This window comes from Branchiostoma floridae, unplaced genomic scaffold (genome assembly GCF_000003815.2).
Source record: "Branchiostoma floridae strain S238N-H82 unplaced genomic scaffold, Bfl_VNyyK Sc7u5tJ_818, whole genome shotgun sequence".
Classification (NCBI taxonomy): Eukaryota; Metazoa; Chordata; class Leptocardii; order Amphioxiformes; family Branchiostomatidae; genus Branchiostoma; species Branchiostoma floridae.
The window spans coordinates 52123-72125 of record NW_023365936.1 but is presented as its reverse complement, the minus strand read 5'-3'; the positions used below and the strand labels follow the sequence as shown (position 1 = coordinate 72125).

The 20003-nt window shown below is 43.4% G+C and overlaps 2 protein-coding genes and 1 long non-coding RNA gene across 3 annotated transcripts in view; 2 read left to right on the top strand and 1 right to left on the bottom strand.

Annotated features, from left to right (window-relative positions):
* Nucleotides 1–8274, top strand: part of LOC118409018 — a 15232-nt gene extending 6958 nt beyond the window's left edge. The window contains exons 2-3 of the long non-coding RNA XR_004830392.1: nt 7636–7787; nt 8198–8274. This is a non-coding gene — a long non-coding RNA (uncharacterized LOC118409018). The remainder of the gene's footprint in view (nt 1–7635; nt 7788–8197) is intronic.
* Nucleotides 8275–8575: 301 nt separating this feature from the next.
* On the top strand, nt 8576–12362 carry LOC118409016 (TNF receptor-associated factor 2-like). Its single transcript, XM_035809885.1, has 6 exons — nt 8576–8726; nt 9171–9335; nt 9489–9563; nt 10065–10151; nt 10390–10509; nt 11091–12362. Exons 2-6 carry the CDS (start codon nt 9237–9239, stop codon nt 12084–12086), a joined length of 1377 nt encoding a protein of 458 aa, XP_035665778.1. The 5' UTR covers nt 8576–8726; nt 9171–9236; the 3' UTR covers nt 12087–12362.
* Nucleotides 12363–14519: 2157 nt separating this feature from the next.
* LOC118409020 lies at nt 14520–16837 on the bottom strand. The gene is made up of 2 exons (XM_035809888.1): nt 16217–16837; nt 14520–14861 (listed from the first exon to the last, which is right to left on the bottom strand). The coding sequence occupies exons 1-2, from the start codon at nt 16835–16837 to the stop codon at nt 14520–14522; spliced, it is 963 nt and encodes a 320-aa protein (XP_035665781.1).
* Nucleotides 16838–20003: the final 3166 nt, after the last annotated feature.

Sequence of the window (20003 nt, the reverse complement as noted above, 5' to 3'; positions counted from 1 at the left end):
AGGGGGGGGGGGGGTATTACGACATGCTGCCCGATGTATAATGCAGCATATAAGTTCTCTTTCGCTAGAAATACGTGTTAGATGTCCAACTGTGGTGGAATTGCGTTTCATGGTGACTTCTAGGACAGAAGTTATGGGCCTTGGCTTCGGCCCGTCCCCGCTTGCGAGGTGGTACGTGGCCATTATTTCTACCGCCCGAATAACAGTTTCCGTGCGTCCACCCTATGTCGCCGTGCACGTGCGTAAAAAAAAAAACTTTACAATTATTGATGGCACTTGCTTACCTTCGAATTCCTAGTCTTTGCTATGTGATCGTGGGCCATGGGAGGTGTGACAAAAATTTGAACTCTTCACTTGATTTTGTATCATAAACACACAATAGTTATCCTCACAAATATAATCGTTTGACTATGTCAAGAATAACAACACATGTCACTATCACCAAACAACAATTTATTCATGGTCGAAACCTACCTTCAGCCTCTCCTGTTATCGTCAAAATATCGTCGTAATTCCCGACATTACAATATCATACCAGCAAATGAAGTCCGCTAGTACTTCCACATGAACGCCTGTTTACCATGGAGAACTTCAGTCGTGGCCATGTCCTATACTGCTGTCGCGTGCGAACCGTACTTTCGTACTAAAACCATGATGACTACGTGCCCGCGCTCGGCGATTTCCGCTTTTTGTGCCCGCCATCTTGAACACCAAGACTCCCCATACCAGTCCTTCCGTGCATCTTGTAGAAATACGACTCAGGGCAGAAATGGTTGAAACTTCAACGTATGACGCGTGGATGTAACCGCAAAAAACTACCAAATGCTCCTGATTTCAACGGTAGAAATGCCTTCCTGTACTAGATACGATCCCTTCTCCACTTCCCTGTTTGCTCTGCTCAGGTGCCAGTGTGCTTACAGGGAGACGCGATGATATCACCGAAACCAAACGTGATTGGTTGAACAATCCAGGTAAAAGGGCGGCTTATTTTGAGGTAACGTGAGTCTGGTTGATCGGGAGGACAAAGACAAGCCATGTATGTTTGCCATGAACTTTGAACTTGGAAAACAGCGCCGATAGAAACAAAGACTGCCGTATTGTTGACAACGTTAACATTGAGTATTTAGTTGTTTACACGATAAGGCCTATTTTTCTATTATGCACACCTGTGCATATGTATACACAAAGTATTCATGTGTACATTTAAATAGAATAATTCAAGATTTATTTCAAGATATATTTTCCAATTCCAGTATCTTCTAGTCATGTTTCAATGGTTTGTCATCATTTTCTTCAAATATGCTTTAAAAACAATGAATGCCACTACTAAAATACGCAAAAAATATGGGCGATTTTATACATGCAGTCAACACAGTAACATACACATGTTGACATTATAAAGTTATGATATAGTTCCATTGCCTTTACCTACAGTAACTAGAGGTAATTTTGAACAAGCTAAATGTAATGGTACAAGAGCAGCAACAAAAGTCAGTGTATCAGTTTACAACTGTAAAGGTTCACCAGGACAAAGGGATTTAAGTTACATATGTACTAGTACCAATTTCCCCTCAATTGCAGCCTTACATTGCCGCGAGTTATAGAAGGACATTTGAAGCTTGGAATGAAAATTGTCCTTTCAGATCTGTTTTCACAAGACGAAGCTCTCTGTTGCAATGTGCAAATTAGAGGTACATATCTGAACGCTTGGGTAACAAACCAAGATTATTTTCATGTGGATCAATTATAGGCTTTTTATAAGCTTAATGATATCCATCAACCAAAGTAAAGCAACTGATGTTCCATTAAGTCTAAATGAGTCTAATATGCTTACCTCACAGTTATACAACGACCTGCAGTGCACACCACACGTGGGTCTTCGAGAACAATGCCAAACCCAGCCTCGTTACATTACAGTGGAATACATTGAACTTTGACCTCAAGCCAGAACTATTTTGGCTCTGAGTAAAGCACTATTCTTCCTGCGCTGTGATTGGCTCGTCCATGTGAAGCTATCTATATAAGACAAAAGCTGACTAATTACTGCGTAGTTAGACAGACTCATCTGCATAGCCTGGTAGCTCGGCGAAAGGTAAACTATGAGTAGAGAAAGAGATGGGAGGGAGACACGAGAGGAGTGATGTTTGGAATTGGTACAATTCTGAAATGCTTGCAAATGTATTTGCGTTAAGTTTGTAAGATAACGAACGGATTTTATTAAGGCTGGTTTTAATGTATAGAAATGTGAATGGCGGCGCAATTCAGCGTAGTACTGCTGCTAAGCCGTGCATCTGTAATAAAACTTGTCAAATTTGTCTAGACGAGGGTCGAACAATTTCAATCCTCCCTCCCCTCCCACCCAACATCCGTTTTAACAGAGGAAATGGATTCGAATCATTTCGCCGCGCGACTCCAGGCACTACCCCATAGCTTCATATGGATGAGCCAGTCACTGCGCAGGAAGAATAGGTAAAGGCCCCCTCTCACTTGACGTGCGGCACGCTTGCGGCATTGCTGCGTTCGAAAACGCAGAGGTGCCGCAAGCAAACCTAGAGGTGCCGCAAGCAAACCTAGAGGTGCCGCAAGCAAACCTAGAAGTGCCGCAAGCAAGCGCGACGTTTTTTAAAAAGTTTAAAAATAACGCAAGTGGCAAGATGCCGCAACAGTGCCGCAACAGTGCCGCAACGGTGCCGCAACGGTGCCCCAACAATGCCGCCACCATGCCCCAAACAGTATCAAGGATATAATTTGCCTATTTTACACCAAGAATCAAAAGTAAACATCATTTTATCACCGAAAAACTATTTTAGATGCATTTCTAATAATTTTACAGCGGTTTTCGATCCAGTTAAAACACTGCGAATTCCAGAAAACTTACCTTGTATCCGTATTCAGATTGAACTTAAAAATACATCTTTTGATTTATTTAATGGAAAGTAGGTCAGTATTTTATACTTGAAAACAAAAAATAAGTAACTGGTTTAACGATTAACCTACGGATGTAGAGATAAAGGTTATCGTACAACGTTCAAAAAGAAATTATTTATGTTGGATGATAACGAGTTTGCGTTTGCGTTATAACGTTACAAGCTAATCATTGCTGGTAGCCTGCCACCGATAAAATACAAAATTGCAGTCTTTCAGACCCATGGGCCATATTTTTCTCACTTTTTACAAATATGATAGGCTGGCAAGCCATCCGCCGACAATGAAAATACTCAGCGTCATACAAAAAAAGTATGAAATATCAAACATTTTCATTTTAGAAATTTGCAACATTGGTGAATAAACATATAAACATACATAATTACACATAACGTTACATGGTGCAAAACGTACACATCGAGTGAAATCTGGTATATAGTTCGTGTCCGTTCATTTGGGTCATTTCCTTTACTGTAAAAGTCTTTCAAGGTTATTTATAGTATATGTACCATATAATTCATTATCATAAGGGAAATCTTTTCATTATAAATCTCATTTTGAGGCATTCTCATCATTTTACGGTGATTTTTCATAAATTGACAACGCTGCAATTGTCAATAACATGTTCATTTAGTCTAGAAACGCAACAGTGCCGCACGTCAGTGTGAGTGCAAGACAAAATCGGCGAAATTAACACAACAGTGCCGCAGTGAACGAACGCAGCAATGCCGCAAGCGTGCCGCACGTCAAGTGAGAGGGGGCCTTAACTCTTGACACACCGGCTATTACATAGCCTAGGTACCATCCGATGTCTACCGGGGCTCCTTGTACTCGCTGCCCTATAAAATTATGGCGGCAAGTGCAAGGAGCCCCGGTAGAAGTCGGATGGTACTCAGGCTAGCTATTATGTACACAGTCTGTTCTGAATCATGATACAAAAGTTGAAATTCGTCATCAGCAAGTGATCTGGAATTGTATTATAAATCAACACATGTACAGTAGTAATAGTAATAGTGATCATACATCACCCGGAGAAAAATATTTTGCTTTTTTTATGGGAAGTTCGTTTTTCAAATTGTGCCTTACCAACAATGGCGGTGGATACAAACTATTTGAAAAGAATGAAAAAGATACAGCCGTATGTTAAGTACAACCTATCTCAGTGCACCATGTTGGCATCCTACCTCCCTGGATTTAAACGTTTTAGTGAATGGAGTTAGCAACATCAGTCACTCAAACAGTAGAAATTGATGACTGGCATTTTGACGTACTCTGAGATGAAAGTTGAGGATTGGATATCCTTACCTATGAGTGGATACCTACATGAATTATTATATTCAATTAAGTAAGTATATTAAAAAGTGACCATCGTTCTCATAGATCAAAGTTGCTGTTTAATGATAATTTGACCTCTGTACAAGACAGACATCAGAATACCAGAAATGGCTTCATCAATATAATATGATAAATCAATGAAAGCCCTTTCAAACAATATACGGAAATGAACCACTCTTTTGTACACAAATGGGTGACTTCGCTGCATTGATCATCCCAGTCGCCCATTCACCGTAGCTTCCTCTTTGGCAAAACGGTGTCGGAAACGGCTACCGTGCACTACCACTACCGATTCTAACCGGAATTTTCCACCACGATTGTGCTATTAATAGGCATCAGTAGAACAAAAATGACGTACGACTAACGACTACTGCGCATGTGCCACGCTTTCCCGCCTAAAGAGGGGCCACGCCACGCGCCCACTGAAACAACTGTTGGCCAACGCTGGAAAGGTTAGTTCTCGAGAGGGTATAAATGTACCAATATTGTTTGTGAATGGTACATAGACATTTTATAAAATGTACAGGCTATGTGTCGAATGATTTACAAAAAAGGGGGACTGGTATGGGGAATATAGGGCTCTGGCAATGACTTGACTACTGCGATGAGGGGCGCGGAATTAACCGCCAAGGGGCCCTAATGGGGCCAAGACAGTCTGGTCGTAACTCTAGTTTGGTCGTGAATTTTTAGGCCTTTGGTAATCTTGATCGACATCACCATTACTGTCTACTGCTAGAATTCTGCTAGAGCCATTTCAACCAATATTCAACGCAGACTGAGTGGTTTATTAACCGTTCTTCAAGGCGGTTAAACCCCATTGCCTTCCGAACGGTGGGGCGCGGCGCCGCACATGTTCCCGCCACTACACATTTTGGCGCGAAAGGCCCTCCTGAACACAATAGGCAATAGTCACATGATACATTCATACAGCGCGGCAACGCTGCCAGTCACATTGTTTGCCACGCTACAACGTTATTGTGAACAGTTGAAAAGAATACATATCAGATTGCGTGTTGATTCTTTTGCGCAATCTTTCACCGCTGGGACTCTTACGCCCCACCCCCCCTCAAGGTAGCGCTAAGAGATAAGTCGGGCCAGATGAAATATCTTATTTTTTTTTTCGTTTTACGTGGCACGGATAACATCGAAATCGTAAGCTATTAACCTATAATGCCTAACGTTGTCCTCATCAGGTACGTATTCCCTAGCCAAAAGAAACTGCCCCTGAAAGCACGCAAAACTGCACGCGTACTGTATTCAGCCTCAAACCATACTCGTTCAACATTGCCCCCATGGCCCAAGACCCTCTTAAGCTATTCAATGCATGCATAAGTCCATCATGTACATGTATGTGGCCGTGGGATTTGGACCGAAGACTGTTACAAAGCCAATTGCCCGGTTGAAATTATTCAAAGTCACTTTTGTAAAAAAATTCAAATCCTTGGCGTGCACTGGAATTCATGTCACTTTGCATGTAGATCAGAACTTGTTGGAAACTACCCTACAGACATAGCCAACAAAATTAATTAACCTAACAGTCGTCAGAAACTGTAAAAGAATATTTGATGAAAACTGCCTATGATAAAAAAGCAAATTCTGCCTTAAAAAAAAACAAATCTTGGGTGAACAATAATTATTTTATACATTGTTAAACAAAAGGCTGTCATTCGTATATAGAAACATTTCTCCAGCAAATTCCTAAAGACAACGATAAACTAAGATTCTACAAATATGTTAAAACCGAATACACAACGGAAAGGTATTTATACCAGAATAATTTTGACAAGTGGTCCATTGTTCGTAAGATAAGCCTCTGTACTCATAAATTAGCGATAGAAAAGGGACGTTATGAAAAAAACAAAACTGCCAGTTCAGGAGAGACTGCGAATATATTGTGCAACAGCTGTAGTGAAAGATATACATTTTAACTACTCTCATTATGAGATTGAAAGTAATATGCCCGAGCTTTCAATAGCAATAGGACGTCCACAAAACCACATTTCTACTAAAATCACAGAATCCATTGATCACTAAAGACGTGGGGCTTTTCATTCGTCAATCCCCAACAATATGAGAAAAAGTGTAGAGACATTAGACAGATATATGGAATAGACACCTTCTTCGCGGTTTTCAATTGTACCCTTGCAATTAGCCTAAGGGCATGAATTTGCAAATAAGGTTCTTAATCCATTAATTGAGTAGTTAGCCCCATGCAGAGACTAATGCGTGGTGCTTGATGGAGATAGTACCTTAAGTGGATGTTACTATAGGGTAATCGTCATAGCAAGTCTACCATGACATGATAACATGACAAAGTATCAACACATACAAAACAAAACACACATACTTGGCCCAGAAACGATGATTTATTGGATGCATCTGGTTACGGTTCTTTAGTTCTCAAACGAACTCCGCGTGCGACAATTTCAACCGTTGAGGCGGCGTATGATTCGAACCAGTTCTAGGTACGCCATTATTGACGCGGTGAAACGTTAAATCCGTTTCTGTCGAATTAAGCGCATATCGTTCTCAAGAAGTTGAAATGATCATGAGCTTGTAAGTTACCAATAGCAACAGGTGTTTACCAACTTAGTCACACATATAGGACAAGGCAAAACGTACAAGATATAACCGTAAATTGTACCTTATTCTACCAGCAGCTGTTGTTGTCGCCCAATTTATACCTGAGTCAGTAACGCGCCCAGCGTAACTGTTTTGCTACCTGAGATCATGACATCAGCAGAGCTGTGATTGGTTGAGACTGGTATCTTAGCAACCCACAAGGTCATACATGGCTGAATGGTTCTCCTAACCTCTGACCCTTTCAGGAAGTGTTCTATACGTAATAGAGAGAACATAGTACGCGAGAAAATCCATGGCATGAATTATGCATTGAATATACTAATGATGTGATTAGTAAAACTAATCTAAACATGATAAAGATCAACAAGCACATTTACACCCTGAACCTTAACCCAGTATTCATTTTGCTTTAACACCCGGTAGTGGCAAGGTTGTGTTCAGTTACTATTTTCAGCCATACTACAAAAAGCACACATTCGCTAGTCTTGGTAATTCCTCAAGCTCGAGAAAGTGGTTTGTACATTCCTCGCTTTAATTACTGCTGTAGCATTTTGTTCGATTATGATGTCATAACGTCCGTATGAAGTGAATGGAGAATTTCATTGAATCTGTGGTACGTTTGCGGCGTCACTGCGGCGCAGAGATTTGACAGAGCGCTGAACGAATTTCATTGAAGAAAAATGAATCTCTCTAAAAATGAATCTCTAAATCATGTTCATATCTCATACCTGTGTTCTACCTTTTTATACTGATGTAAATAGATATCATGGAAACCATTCACTCTTGTTACAGGCCTCCAACATGCCTGGCTATCAACTGGAGATATTTGAAGTCAGGGTTGAAGAAAAGTATCTGTGCTCAGCATGCCGCCTGGTGTTGCGGGAACCCTTCCAGACATACTGTGGGCACAGATACTGCAAGTCATGCCTGGATGAGATCTTCAGGTATGTTGAAACTTACAAACATTGATGTCAGTTTCCTTCCACATTGACATGATGCTTTAAATTAAGGCTACGTACAATGGGTTTGAGGTGGAACACATGAATGTACAAAGAGTGATGATTTTTGTTTTAGTTTCCTCAACAAAATCTGATGATGAAGATAATGATGACCTGCACTGTCATATTGGTAAACATGCATATGTAGCACTGTCTGTAATTCGTCGGCATGGATCCACGACCTCCTTCGAGACAAGAGAAGCTGCGTGTAGAATCATATCATAGGGAATCTGCTTCCACTGCTTACCCAGAGATGGTGTCTTATGCAGAAGAGGCTGTTTTCATACAGACTATGTAGTACACGTAATGCCAAGGGCATATATAGTACATGTATGGTGTCTCAATCTTTTCTTTAGGCTGCCAGGTATCCAGATGTGTAAGCAGTGCCCACAGGATACACAGTCAGAGGACTCTCTGCTCAAGCGTGATCAGGTAGGGAGACAATCTTTATTCCTACGTACTTAAAGGCATTTCGTGCAGCTTTTGTGGGACTGGTGACACTATACTGTGATACTTCCTGTGATCATTTTGTGTGTTTGAGGTCAAGGTCAAAAAGATATTCGCCTTGATATGATACTTATTTCACACAGGAAGTGCAATTTCCATTAACTTTAAGTGTGCCATTATATGAGTCGGAGAGTAGACCAAATCGACATGTGGCTATCCAACTTGCAACATAGTTTTTGTACCGTTTGCGGAAGCTTGATTATCTATGTGCACAATGACTGTATATTTTTGTGATCTATTTTATATCCTTACATTTGCATGTGTGTGTGCATCTAGGCTTTTCCAGACAGAGCTATCAAACGGGACATTGGTGAACTCCCTGTCAAGTGTGGGAATGCAGACGCCTGTGAATGGAAGGGGAAAGCACACCAGTATGATGTAAGTAAATTGTTTTGGGTAACAACAGAATAGCAGAGAAGATGCAGAGAATATCAGAAAGATACAGCGAACAGCATAACAGCAGATAACACTGCATAGAAGATGTGCTGAAGAGTGAAAGGCACGCTGTGGAAAGCCAAGACTGTTCATCAAAGTAACAACGAAAGTATTTCTGACAAATTGAAAATCTGACATACAGTACATAATTTTTGTGCAGGCCTCATCAAACATGTCCAGATCTCAGAAATGGCTAAGCAGATGTTGATGCCTTGCTCTTCGTACATTTTCCTCTCTTTAAATTTTGGTACCTGCCAGTGATGACACAGATTCCACTTTGTAGTTAGCAACCTATACTTAAGGAGAGGGTTGAAATACAATGTTATTATATCATACCATTAAGACAGCAACATATATGTCTCATAAAGAATAATTCTATATATTCAGGAACATCAGGAGAACTGTGAGTTTGGCCTGATTTTATGTCCGAAGCAGGGATGTGGCAAACAGGTGATGAGAATGGATCTTGCTGCACATCTGGAGAAGGAGTGTGCCGTCAGACAAGTCAAGTGCAAGTACTGTGCACAGGAAATACTGCTGAAGGATGAAAAGGTAATATTTTACCACTTGCTTTGTTACTTCTGATGTTAGATGAAATTTCCTTTGAGTTTGAACGTTAGATATTCTAACGAATGGCAAAAGATACATAATTTTCTTGGTATACTTTGGTATACAAGGAAATACCTTGTTTTGTACCTTACCCAGGACCATCTTTTCATCTGCCCTCAAGTCCCCGTGAACTGTGACTTCTGTGGGAAGAAGAAGATACCAAGGGCTCAGGTATGTGGGTTAGGTCAATCCAGTTTTAGTAACATCTACGAAATGCTGTCTATCTGCCAAATAACTTCTGGCTATACTTCTCCAGCAAAACTTCAATGATGACGATTGAAAATTGCCTGACAGAAAGGCTACAGTGAGATATTAGGCATTTAGCCATTAGTTCTGTATCAGTTTTGAGCTATTAAACGTTAGTATGCCATGAGCAACACTCCCTTTTGTCAAGTCAGTGTACTGATTCAACTCTACATGTGTATTTCTGAGCATTCGAAAGCTCTTTTTCAGAAGTCAGAAATACATACATACATATATGCATGCATACATACATACATACATCTTCATACTCATAGTCAGAAATGGTATTCAGCAATTATGTTCCAGCTCTCTCCTGCTTGCTCCTTTTGCGTTTGCACAATTTGTAAACAGTCCCAAGCTTAACTACATGTAATTGATTATTCCTTTGTTATTTGAACATGTACATTCAATAAATGTCCCTTTGTACAGTTGCAGCAACATCAGGATGAAAACATTGGAGATTGCAGAAGGCTGAAAGTAGCCTGCCCATTTGCTATCGTCGGATGTCCTGCAAAGGTATGTTGGAAAATTAAGCCTTGAAGTCACTACGATGCATAATGTATTGAAGTACAGAATGTGTTGTCAAAACACAATTGGGTACGAAAATGCTCGTTAGATATTATAACTGCCACAGATATGAGCTATAACATCACAAACTTTCCTCATGGTATGGTAGCTTTTTGTTTCCATTCTGTCAGTGTGGGTTTTGGTTGCATACTTTGCTGATTACCAAATGTATTCATCATCATCACAGCTGGAACGTGAGAAACTGAATGACCACATCGCCAAGCACCAGGCGGATCACCTGAGCCTTGTGCTGGACAAGTATCACACCCTCATCAGTCTCATACAAGGCCAAGTACATCAGTATGATGTAAGTAAATATAAAGACACTAAAATCAAAATATTATTTTCGAAACAGGAAAAACGGGATGTTAACGAGAAAAGGAACTTGACATGACGAATAATGACGCAGGAACCCACATTGTAGGCTTTGGAATAGCCAATCCCAAAATCCCAAAATAGGTGTGCATAAAAATGTGAGGAGGTCCCGTGATACATGATACATGTGTGCCCTATGGACAACATACCAAATTTCAGGTTACTTGACTTTCGCATATCCTATCAATGTGAAAAGTTCCCATGCCCTATGCCTAGGGCTAAGCACAACAGTATATAAATAAAGCTTTCCAATGAATGTTTTTTGAATACATCTTAATGACAATTAAGGCACATCAGGAGACCTGTGAGTTTGGGATTATTGCGGCTTGCTACTAGATAACACATAAAAATTGGCAGCTGTGCACGTGACTAGCTATTGATAAAAACTGAATCTGTGTCTGATCATGAGCTATTCACACTATTGTTCACATGAAAGTGAATATGAATTCGCGCACCATACGAGATCAACAGGCAATACACCTTAACTGGATTGAGTGCGGTTATCTATTTCAGGGTGGTGCCAACTGCGGCGTGGTGGACTTTCCTACGACTGTCAGTGGTCAAGTCATGGGGCCACTTCAACAGGGAGCTTCATCACAGCCATCAGCGCTGATGAAGACACCAGGCGGTAGGCTGCAGGGTGGGCAACAGCAAGATGTGCACATTAAAAGTTTGACTGATATGTTTAACGTCGTGGTAGCCGCAGTATCGAAGCTGAGGGGTGGGGCAGAGCCTGATTCAGAGCTTGTAAAGATGCTTGAGAACAGAATGGAGCAGATTGCTAGTATGATGGAAGAAATTGAGCATAAGCATGAAGCCATGGAGGCTAGGGTCGCCACTTTTGAGGATATAGTTGCTGTCCTCAATCGTGAGATTGAGAAGTGTTCGGCCACCATCGAGGCATACGAGCGACAGCGACGCCAGGACCGAGAGATCATCGAGTCCATTGAGCGTAAGATGAAGTCTCAAGAGCGAATCATCGCCCTCAAAGACGTGGCCCTTGCCGAGCAGGATCTCCGTATCACATCCCTGGAGATGACATCCTACGATGCCACCTTGCTGTGGAAGATCCAAGACTTCACAAGAAAACGTCACGACGCCATCACTGGTAAGACAACCTCCATCTACTCCCCCTGCTTCTACACCAGCCGTACAGGATACAAGATGTGCGCCCGGATCTACCTGAACGGTGATGGCATGGGGAAGGGGAGCCACATCTCTCTGTTCTTCGTCCTGATGAGGGGGCACTTTGACGGGCTGCTGCGCTGGCCATTCCGCCAGAGGGTGACCTTCATGTTGCTTGACCAGAACAACCGTGAGCACGTGATCGACGCGTTCCGGCCCGACCCAACATCTTCTTCCTTCAAACGCCCCACAAGTGATATGAACATCGCCAGTGGATGTCCGCTGTTCATGCCACTCAGTCAGTTGGAGAGTACACGCCATGCCTACGTACGCGATGATGAGATTTTCTTAAAAATCATCGTGGACACGTCTGACCTAAATTAAACTGAATCAAAGCACCAAATAGCACCTGAAGATTCTGGGCCAATCTATATGTATGTCAGTAGCTTATATTGACCGTGTATTTTTATCTATATAGAAATGGCCTGAAATCTTAATGTTTTCACCTCAGTATTACAAACATCTCCATGTCCAGAATCATGTACCACTTACATATACATGGGTTTAATACATAGACCTAGTTCTGATCGCAACTAATTACAAGGATCAGACGGAAGATATCTACAATTTCACTGGAAACTGTAAAATTGTCATATTAAAATTCTGAAATTCTAAAATTATTCATTTTTTCTTAAACCAAATGGATGAAGCAAAATCATGCAGATACTCCAAAGAGGAAAATTAGCTCAACCTGTCAAGAGTAGTCTACAGAGGTGAGAATATGAAAGGTGCATTACTTTACGACCTGGCACGGATAACGATTTAAGTCTCGACGTACCCGACGTGTGTTGTTCTGTATATTCTGTAGTAAAATCTATAACTTGTACAGTAGATGCTCGCAAGAAACGAATATCCCTGTAGTGTGTGTAGATAGCACTCTCATATATAATGCAACTATCTTAGAAGTGCGTTTTTCATATTTTGGGGTGGGCAATGTTAAGGGTTACCAACTTACCATGTCCTGCTAACAGCTAAATGTACTACCAAAGTTGCTCTGACTGAACCTATGATGAGCTGTAGTTTCCAACACAAATTTCCAGTTTTTGTCAGTCCAACGATTCAGAATGATTTCTGTTTTCACGTTGAACGCTAAAGCTAACTTTTAACCCCAAACTGTTATTGTTTTGTATGCTTCACGGTTCTTTGCACATTTTGGTGGGCCTTTTTCTAGTCTATAGGTTCCTTTTATTATTATTTAATGTCTTGTTGTCACTTCACAATAAACGCTGCTGTTCTTGCTGAAATATTGTTTATTTGTTTGTTATATTTCCTGGTTATGAATGAAAAACTAGCAATATTCAACGCCAACAGTTTTATCATAAATGTTTGGTAGAAAATCGCAAGTATTACTTATCATTGTACGGAAGGCAATTGTTATCATTAGGATAGAGAATACTTGCACACATTTAGCTAGTTTGGTCTCCTCAATGTCTTGTGTAGACTGCTTTAGAGAAACTATATAGACCATGTCTTCTCTTATCTAAATAGTAATGATTCAATGGTGGAGGGTGTTGAAGTAACTTTTATTATCGGTATACCGAGTGCTAAGATAAAACAGGCTGTTGAAATCAGCATTTAGCATAGAGCCCGGCTACGGGCACGAATTATTGTTGGGTCTCGGCTCCATAGCGCGTGCCTCGTGTCCATTAGGTGTGGTGATTGGGCCACGTTATCTACATCAGTACTCAATCCCAAGTTACTTTGCCTCTGTTCGGGTTGAGGTATGGGCAATATATCGAGGCCAAGGCCAAAGGCCCGAACAGTGGCAAAATAACTGATTTGAACCGGTACTGCGCCGCATCGTAAGTGAATGGATCGTTGGTTACCTCCTGTGCTTTGTTGATCGCTCTAAACAGATACCCCTTATCGAGGCAAATCTTCAGTGACTGCGCTACCCGTATGTACAATCGGAGGCCTTGTATCGGACACATTGACTTGTTTTTCCCTGCCAGGATCGGAAATGCGTTTACTGTCCCATCTCTAAGTGTTTTTCCAAACGTGTGGTTGAACAGAATGCCCTCCTCATTTGGCAACCACGCCAACTCTTCTGATTTGCAACGCGCTAAATCTGACGCCCTATCTGCGGCGAAAAACATGATCTTCAGGAAGGCCTGCAGCTGGTCTCGGGCCAAAGCAAATAATGTTGTGTGCCTCACCTCTTTTTCTTTCATCTTTTTTGTGATGTGAGTGCAGACCGCCGTGAGTTTATCGAAAAAGACGGGCTGCGCCTGTTTTGGTTGTATCATGGCATTAGCCTGCTCCACCTTCGTCACTTTTAGGTATTGGCGCACGACGGGGGCCGCTGCGGGGTTCCCTGCACAAACCGCCTCAGTCCAGTCTCTTCCCCGCCCAGATATGGTAAAGATTGCTCTCAATTGACCAATAATGGAGTCAACCGTCCCTGCTGCCAGCCGTTTTGGGCAGCCGCACCCAGTTTTTCGTTTTTCCCCAAAATATTTACAGTTCACCTTGTGTACGACGGTCTTTCCCCCCTTATCTTTCCACACCAGGAAAGCGCAGACATCTTTTGGAGACGCCGTCACTAGATCTTTCGGCGGTGCCGAGTTGCCTAAGAAATCCACGAGCTCGTTCTCCAAGGCAGTCTTTTTCTTCCCGTAATCCGTGCTTTTCGCCATCCTGTTAATCTCATCCAGTCGATTATCTATCGCTGCCTTGTCTATTTCAACGCACTTCCGAGGGGGCGGGCACGGCCGACGTACGTAGTTACACATTTGACAATGCCTGAAATCCTGGTCGTTAGGGTGATGGCACTCCGGGCAGGCAACAGCGGGCTTCCACAAACGAGGCACCGCTGGTAGTGGCTGTACAAAGAGACAAATACACCTGTGACGCCGAGAAACGGAGCTCCTCCTTCGTCATGAGCATTTTCCCGACGTGTTTTCCTATTGTCGGGCTGGCGGCTGTGCCCGCAAGGAAACCCTGCACCACCTTAAACCGACTCAGCCTCTTGTGGCCAGCCTCCTTGGCCGCCCTCACCAGCCTCCTCACGGCATTCTGTAGTCTGGCCGGATATAGATGTATAAACGGGTCCTGACAGACCCGCTTCACCCGCCGCAACTGGCACTCCACCTCATCATCCTACAAAAACCCAAAACACGTCCAATCTTAGAGGTTTAGCCACTCACGTTACACGCATTAACCTCTCCACCACTGTGTGGTCGGTGGTCACATGGTGTCAATTAAGTGTCATCCGGCGACTTCGTGGGGAACATACTGTCCTCCATTGTTATCTACTGAGCCTGGGGCCTGTTCCCACTCAAATGGCTGATCGACTAGATTTTATCTCTTCTCTACCATAGCGAGCTGCTGTCACACCGTTCCTACAGTCATCAATCGTGCGGGGAGAGTGCTAGCGTCTGGTACGCATTATTACTTTTCGTCTTCTCCAAAGTACCGCCAAACTCGTATTTACTGACATTGGGGATAGCATGCAAGACCCACTCAAAGTCGGGTCCAAGACAAGCTCAGTGCCCATCACTGACCATACTCAGAAAGCGGCATAATCAGCGAGAGGCGAGGGGAAACTAGGGGTATGGAAAAACGGAGACGTCATCATGGGTGGGAGGGTCCCGACTCGTTCGGTCGGGAGCCCACCTCGACCCACAGCACAATCGAAACTTCTACCTGCAGCTAAACTTGGTGTACTGCGGCACCCTTTGGTAAGAACTCTCGTCGCGTGTCACCACACAAAAGATTCGTAGGGCATACAACATATCCGCTTGCGGGGGAACAAACTTCCCTCCCTTCTCAAGCTTCGTAAAACTCAAACATTACACGAGTGCAGGCCCTAGCCTCACGCAACTCGCAAATATAACTCATTCTCGGCTTGCGGGGGGACCAAACTTCCCTCCCGTCTCAAGCTCCGTAAACTCATGCATTACACGAGTGCAGGCCCTAGCCTCACGCAACTCGCAAATATAACTCATTCTCGGCTTGCGGGGGAACCAACTTGCCTCCCGTCTCAAGCTCCGTAAACTCATGCATTACACGAGTGCAGGCCCAAGCCTCACGCAACTCGCAAATATAACTCATTCTCGGCTTGCGGGGGAACAGATTTTCCTCCCGTCTCAAGCTCCGTAACTCATGTATTACGCGATGGCAGGCCCTAGCCTCACGCACTCGTAAGGATAACTCATTCTCGGCTTGCGGGGGAACAGATTTTCCTCCCGTCTCAAGCCCCATACACAGAGCCATCACCATGGATGTCCATATGCATATCACACAAAATCCAGGCCTCGGCCGGGTCGTCACACAATATTTTAACACACAATTGTACCGTCAAACTCCGTCAGAATCGTGATCAAATATCGTGAGGTCTGCGGACTACCACCCCTCCTGAAGAAAATAGGAGGATCGCCTAGGCCTACGCCATTGGGGGAATCCCTCCAAACAAACGACCATGCACAATGTGTAGGACAAGTATCAGAACCAACCTCCATGTCATCGTCGTCAGAGTCCGACTCAGAGCTGCTGGCCGGGTCCCTCTTTGACTTCTTCCCCTGTCGTCCAGGGGCGGCTTTCGGCGGGGCTGTCGCTGGCCTCTTCCCGTCTTTCCTACCAAGGCCGGAGGTCGACGGGCCATCCTCGGAGGTCGACGGGTCATCCTCGACCAGACCGACGGCGGCCTGAGCGGCGTCCCTGCTGGCCTTGTCCTGCTTGATGGGTTGGGCCGCCGTGATGTTATTGGCGGCCAGGATGGCGCAGTGTGCCAGCTTCCTCATGGAGGCCTCGGCCTTGGGGTCCATGCCGGCCATCTCCATCAGATCCTCCGGGGGCTCCCCAGTCAGTGCCCCAATCCGTGCCGCAATCTCCCCAGCATTGTATGCCGAGAGAGGTGTCTCGGCCTCAAACCGTGCTAGTTGGTCCTCCTCAGGCGGACCGTCGGGCTTTCGCAACTCCCGCAAAAGCGGGAGGATGCTACGGTTCACCAGGGTGGCGTCCGCGCGCAGAACGGGAGGGGAAGACATCACTCCGTTCTGGTCGGGCGTCGAAACCCGAGTGAGGACACATGTCATGGTGTGTTCTATACCTAGACCCTTCCCCCTGCAAAGCATCTCGGGATAGTATAACGTTCCAAAGGTCCAAACAGGAACCACAGAACCCTATTAGTCAAAACTGAATGCTCACATTTAGACCAGGTGTGGTGATTGGCCGCGGGTGTGTGTGCAATCAAGCTGCCAGTGAAACAGACTTCACCTCGTTCATCCAGTTTGGGACCACTCCTGTCCTTACTCATATAACGTTACATGCCAACGTGTGGGGGCCACAACTCTGAGTGAGCTACTCTTCGACAAATCTAAGATTGTGCTGCATAAGCGGTAAGTCACTGTTCTTTTCACATTTAGACTAGTTGGCCCTCGGATATGTGTGCCATCAAGCTGCCAGTGAAACATATTTCCCCTCGTTCATCCAGTTAGGGACCATTCCTATACACGCCATCCAATGTGTGTGGGGATAGAAATAATATAACTCTGTTTGCATGTTCATCCTCAGCTACTCCTCGACAAATCTAAGCTTGTGCTCCATAAGCGGTAAGTCACTGTTCTGTTACAATCCATCCGGTCAAACAATGCAATTGTTGTTCTGACCTGTTTACTGGGCTAGGCAAGCTTAACTTGTAAGGTCACTGGACGGACTCTCAATGCCGAATGCAGACCCTGTCAGCTAAAACAGTCGTCGTCGGTTACTTGCATTCCTCTCACCACAGTGTTACAATACCATTATATTATAATACTTCAACGTAGAATGCGACGGTATCTACGTTACTTGTATTTCCGATAGGTGTTTTTAGTGTGTTTCTATTAAAGCAAGGCCATATTCTGAAAGACTTGCGAAGGCATCTAACAATAGCAGTAAAAAGGAGCGTAGCTTGGCATATCACTATCATGTACAGGTAAGACTAAAAGACATAGTCTTAAAAAATTGTGGCTCGCTGCCTACGTGAAAAGGCCATTTTCCCATTTACGAAGGATGGCGTTAATCAGTAAACAGAGCAGAGAACGTAACAAGAGTAACGAAGGCGAGAAACGTCTAAATTTAGGTTGCACAACACGCCATGACCCAGACACCCAGAATGCGTGGGCGGGTTAGACCAACAACACAATGACATGTTTACCCGCGTTTCTTTCACTTGAAACACCTTCATCGTCAGATTTGGTATGAACAAAGGATTGTTATGTACTGTTTAAACTAGTACTGGCTAACCATGCACGGCTAGGTTTCGCGTTGATAGTACAAGAGAACTATGTTAACCTGACACCGTGGGCAGTGAGGTGAGGAAAAGTCTTGCTATTGTGAAACGCGTTCCACGGAATGGACTTGTTTTGGCCCAAGTGTGAATGCGCACTAACCTCACTGTCATGCCAGAGACCCCGCCAACAGGTTACCAACCATGCAGCTATTACACAAATTAAAATCATGAGAGATCAACACAGTGCATGGTGCATTCAGTGAGAAGAACAAGAGCCAGACTGAGTGTAGTTAGACCAACCTAGTTCTTCAAAGTGGACGAAAATTAAAGATAAAGGACATTTCTTTGATCTGGGACAAGAGCTACTCTTCAAGACATGTACTTCCAATCTTTCACAACAGAAATGCGTAATAACAACAAATTACGCACATATGGATTACTCAAAAGACATAGAACGGCCATCACAAACCTCCGTGTTAGTTCACACAAACTGCATGTTGAAAAAGGTACAAACAACCGCATTCCTCTCCAGCAAATGATTTGCCAATATTGTAGTTTAAACAAGATAGAAGACGAGTGCCATTTTATTGTTTACTGTGCGTTATACAACAATGAGAGAAATATGTTCTTCAATTATGTACAAGATAAGTTTCCATGCTTTCTATATTTAAATAACACTGAAAAATTTACATTCCTCATACAATTAGAGAAACCATGTATACTAAACAGTCTAAACTCCACCTGCAGCTACATTTCCAACTGTTTTAAGAAGCGAGAAGAAGTTGAACCTGTGCATACTAGTATACTTTAGACTTTGTAGTCTCAGTCATGTATCACACCCTACACAGATTGTACTTCACTAGCTATATAGGAGATGTATACTACTCACCTTGACCTGTACTTAGCTTGTTAGAAAGCAAAAACGTACAATAAAGGTCTTCATTCATTCCATATGTAATCTCTTGTACAGTGGAAGCCAGTTAATTGCACCTCGGATAAACGCACACTTAATTGCACGGAATCCCCAAATCCCAAACCGTCTCCCATTCACTCCATTGTTAGTGACTTCGCTTATCTGCACGACAAAAAATCACCAACGCCGGATAATTGCACGAAAATTTGTCAAACATCGTCGGCAAATTGACTGAAAATGCGTGTTAAAAATCGTCAGACACGGTACAAATAAGCCGATAACGGCCTTTGTGAAGTCGCTATACTGACAACATGTATGAAATTGTTATTGGGATCAAAAGAAAGCGATTTTGTGGGGTCGGCACCATGAAGAGACGCCCGCCCACTAGAGGTTGTCAAAGCCGCATTACGATTTGGCAGACAACTTGCTAGGACATACTCAATAACAAATGTTCTCTATCTGTCCATTGTCTAATAACGTAATTAGGGTCGAGGGGAAATACTTATGCAGTGGTTTTATGTTCTTGGCAGCCAGTCGGAAACAACACAGCGACTCGGGGCCTACAGAAGGACATAACACTCGCCTTCGGCGGTGCAGTGCTTTAGTTTTGTGATCAGGAAGCTACATAATGTATACAGTAACTTACTTTTAGTTTCGATTTCAAGTACATTGCAGTACGATGTTTCGTGAAGACACGTATATGACGTCCGGAGCACAACAGGTACAGCACTACTGTACCACGTAAATAAACTGTGCGTTGTACGACCTCCTATACGAGTATATACCACCTCTCGGCCCCTCCGCCCTTGGTGGTGCGGTCCAAATGACCAACTCCGCATTATCGCACACGCCGGATAATTGCACAAAATTCGCTGGCAAATTGGGTGTGCAATTAAGCGGCTTCCACTTTACTACATTTTACGTTCCCCCAGACCTGAGTGATTTAATCTTAGTATGAATCCGTCAGTATTAAAATGAGGTGACTATGCCTCCAGTGAGGCAATGTAGGCCTCCCTGCCGATGATAGGTGTTTGATTGCAGTTCTGTTTCTATTTTGTACCGTTTTCTCGATGTTTCGTGGCCGCGAGACGTAAAGAGAGCGGTACAAAATAGACAG

Coding starts and splice junctions, on each gene's coding strand:
- LOC118409016 (XM_035809885.1), top strand. CDS start 9,237: ATGAGAATGGATCTTGCTGCACATCTGGAGAAGGAGTGTGCCGTCAGA. Junction 9,564..10,064: donor AGAAGATACCAAGGGCTCAG/GTATGTGGGTTA, acceptor CCCTTTGTACAG/TTGCAGCAACATCAGGATGA. Junction 10,152..10,389: donor TCGTCGGATGTCCTGCAAAG/GTATGTTGGAAA, acceptor TCATCATCACAG/CTGGAACGTGAGAAACTGAA.
- LOC118409020 (XM_035809888.1), bottom strand. CDS start 16,837: ATGCTTTGCAGGGGGAAGGGTCTAGGTATAGAACACACCATGACATGT. Junction 14,862..16,216: donor CTGACGACGATGACATGGAG/GTTGGTTCTGAT, acceptor GGGTTTTTGTAG/GATGATGAGGTGGAGTGCCA.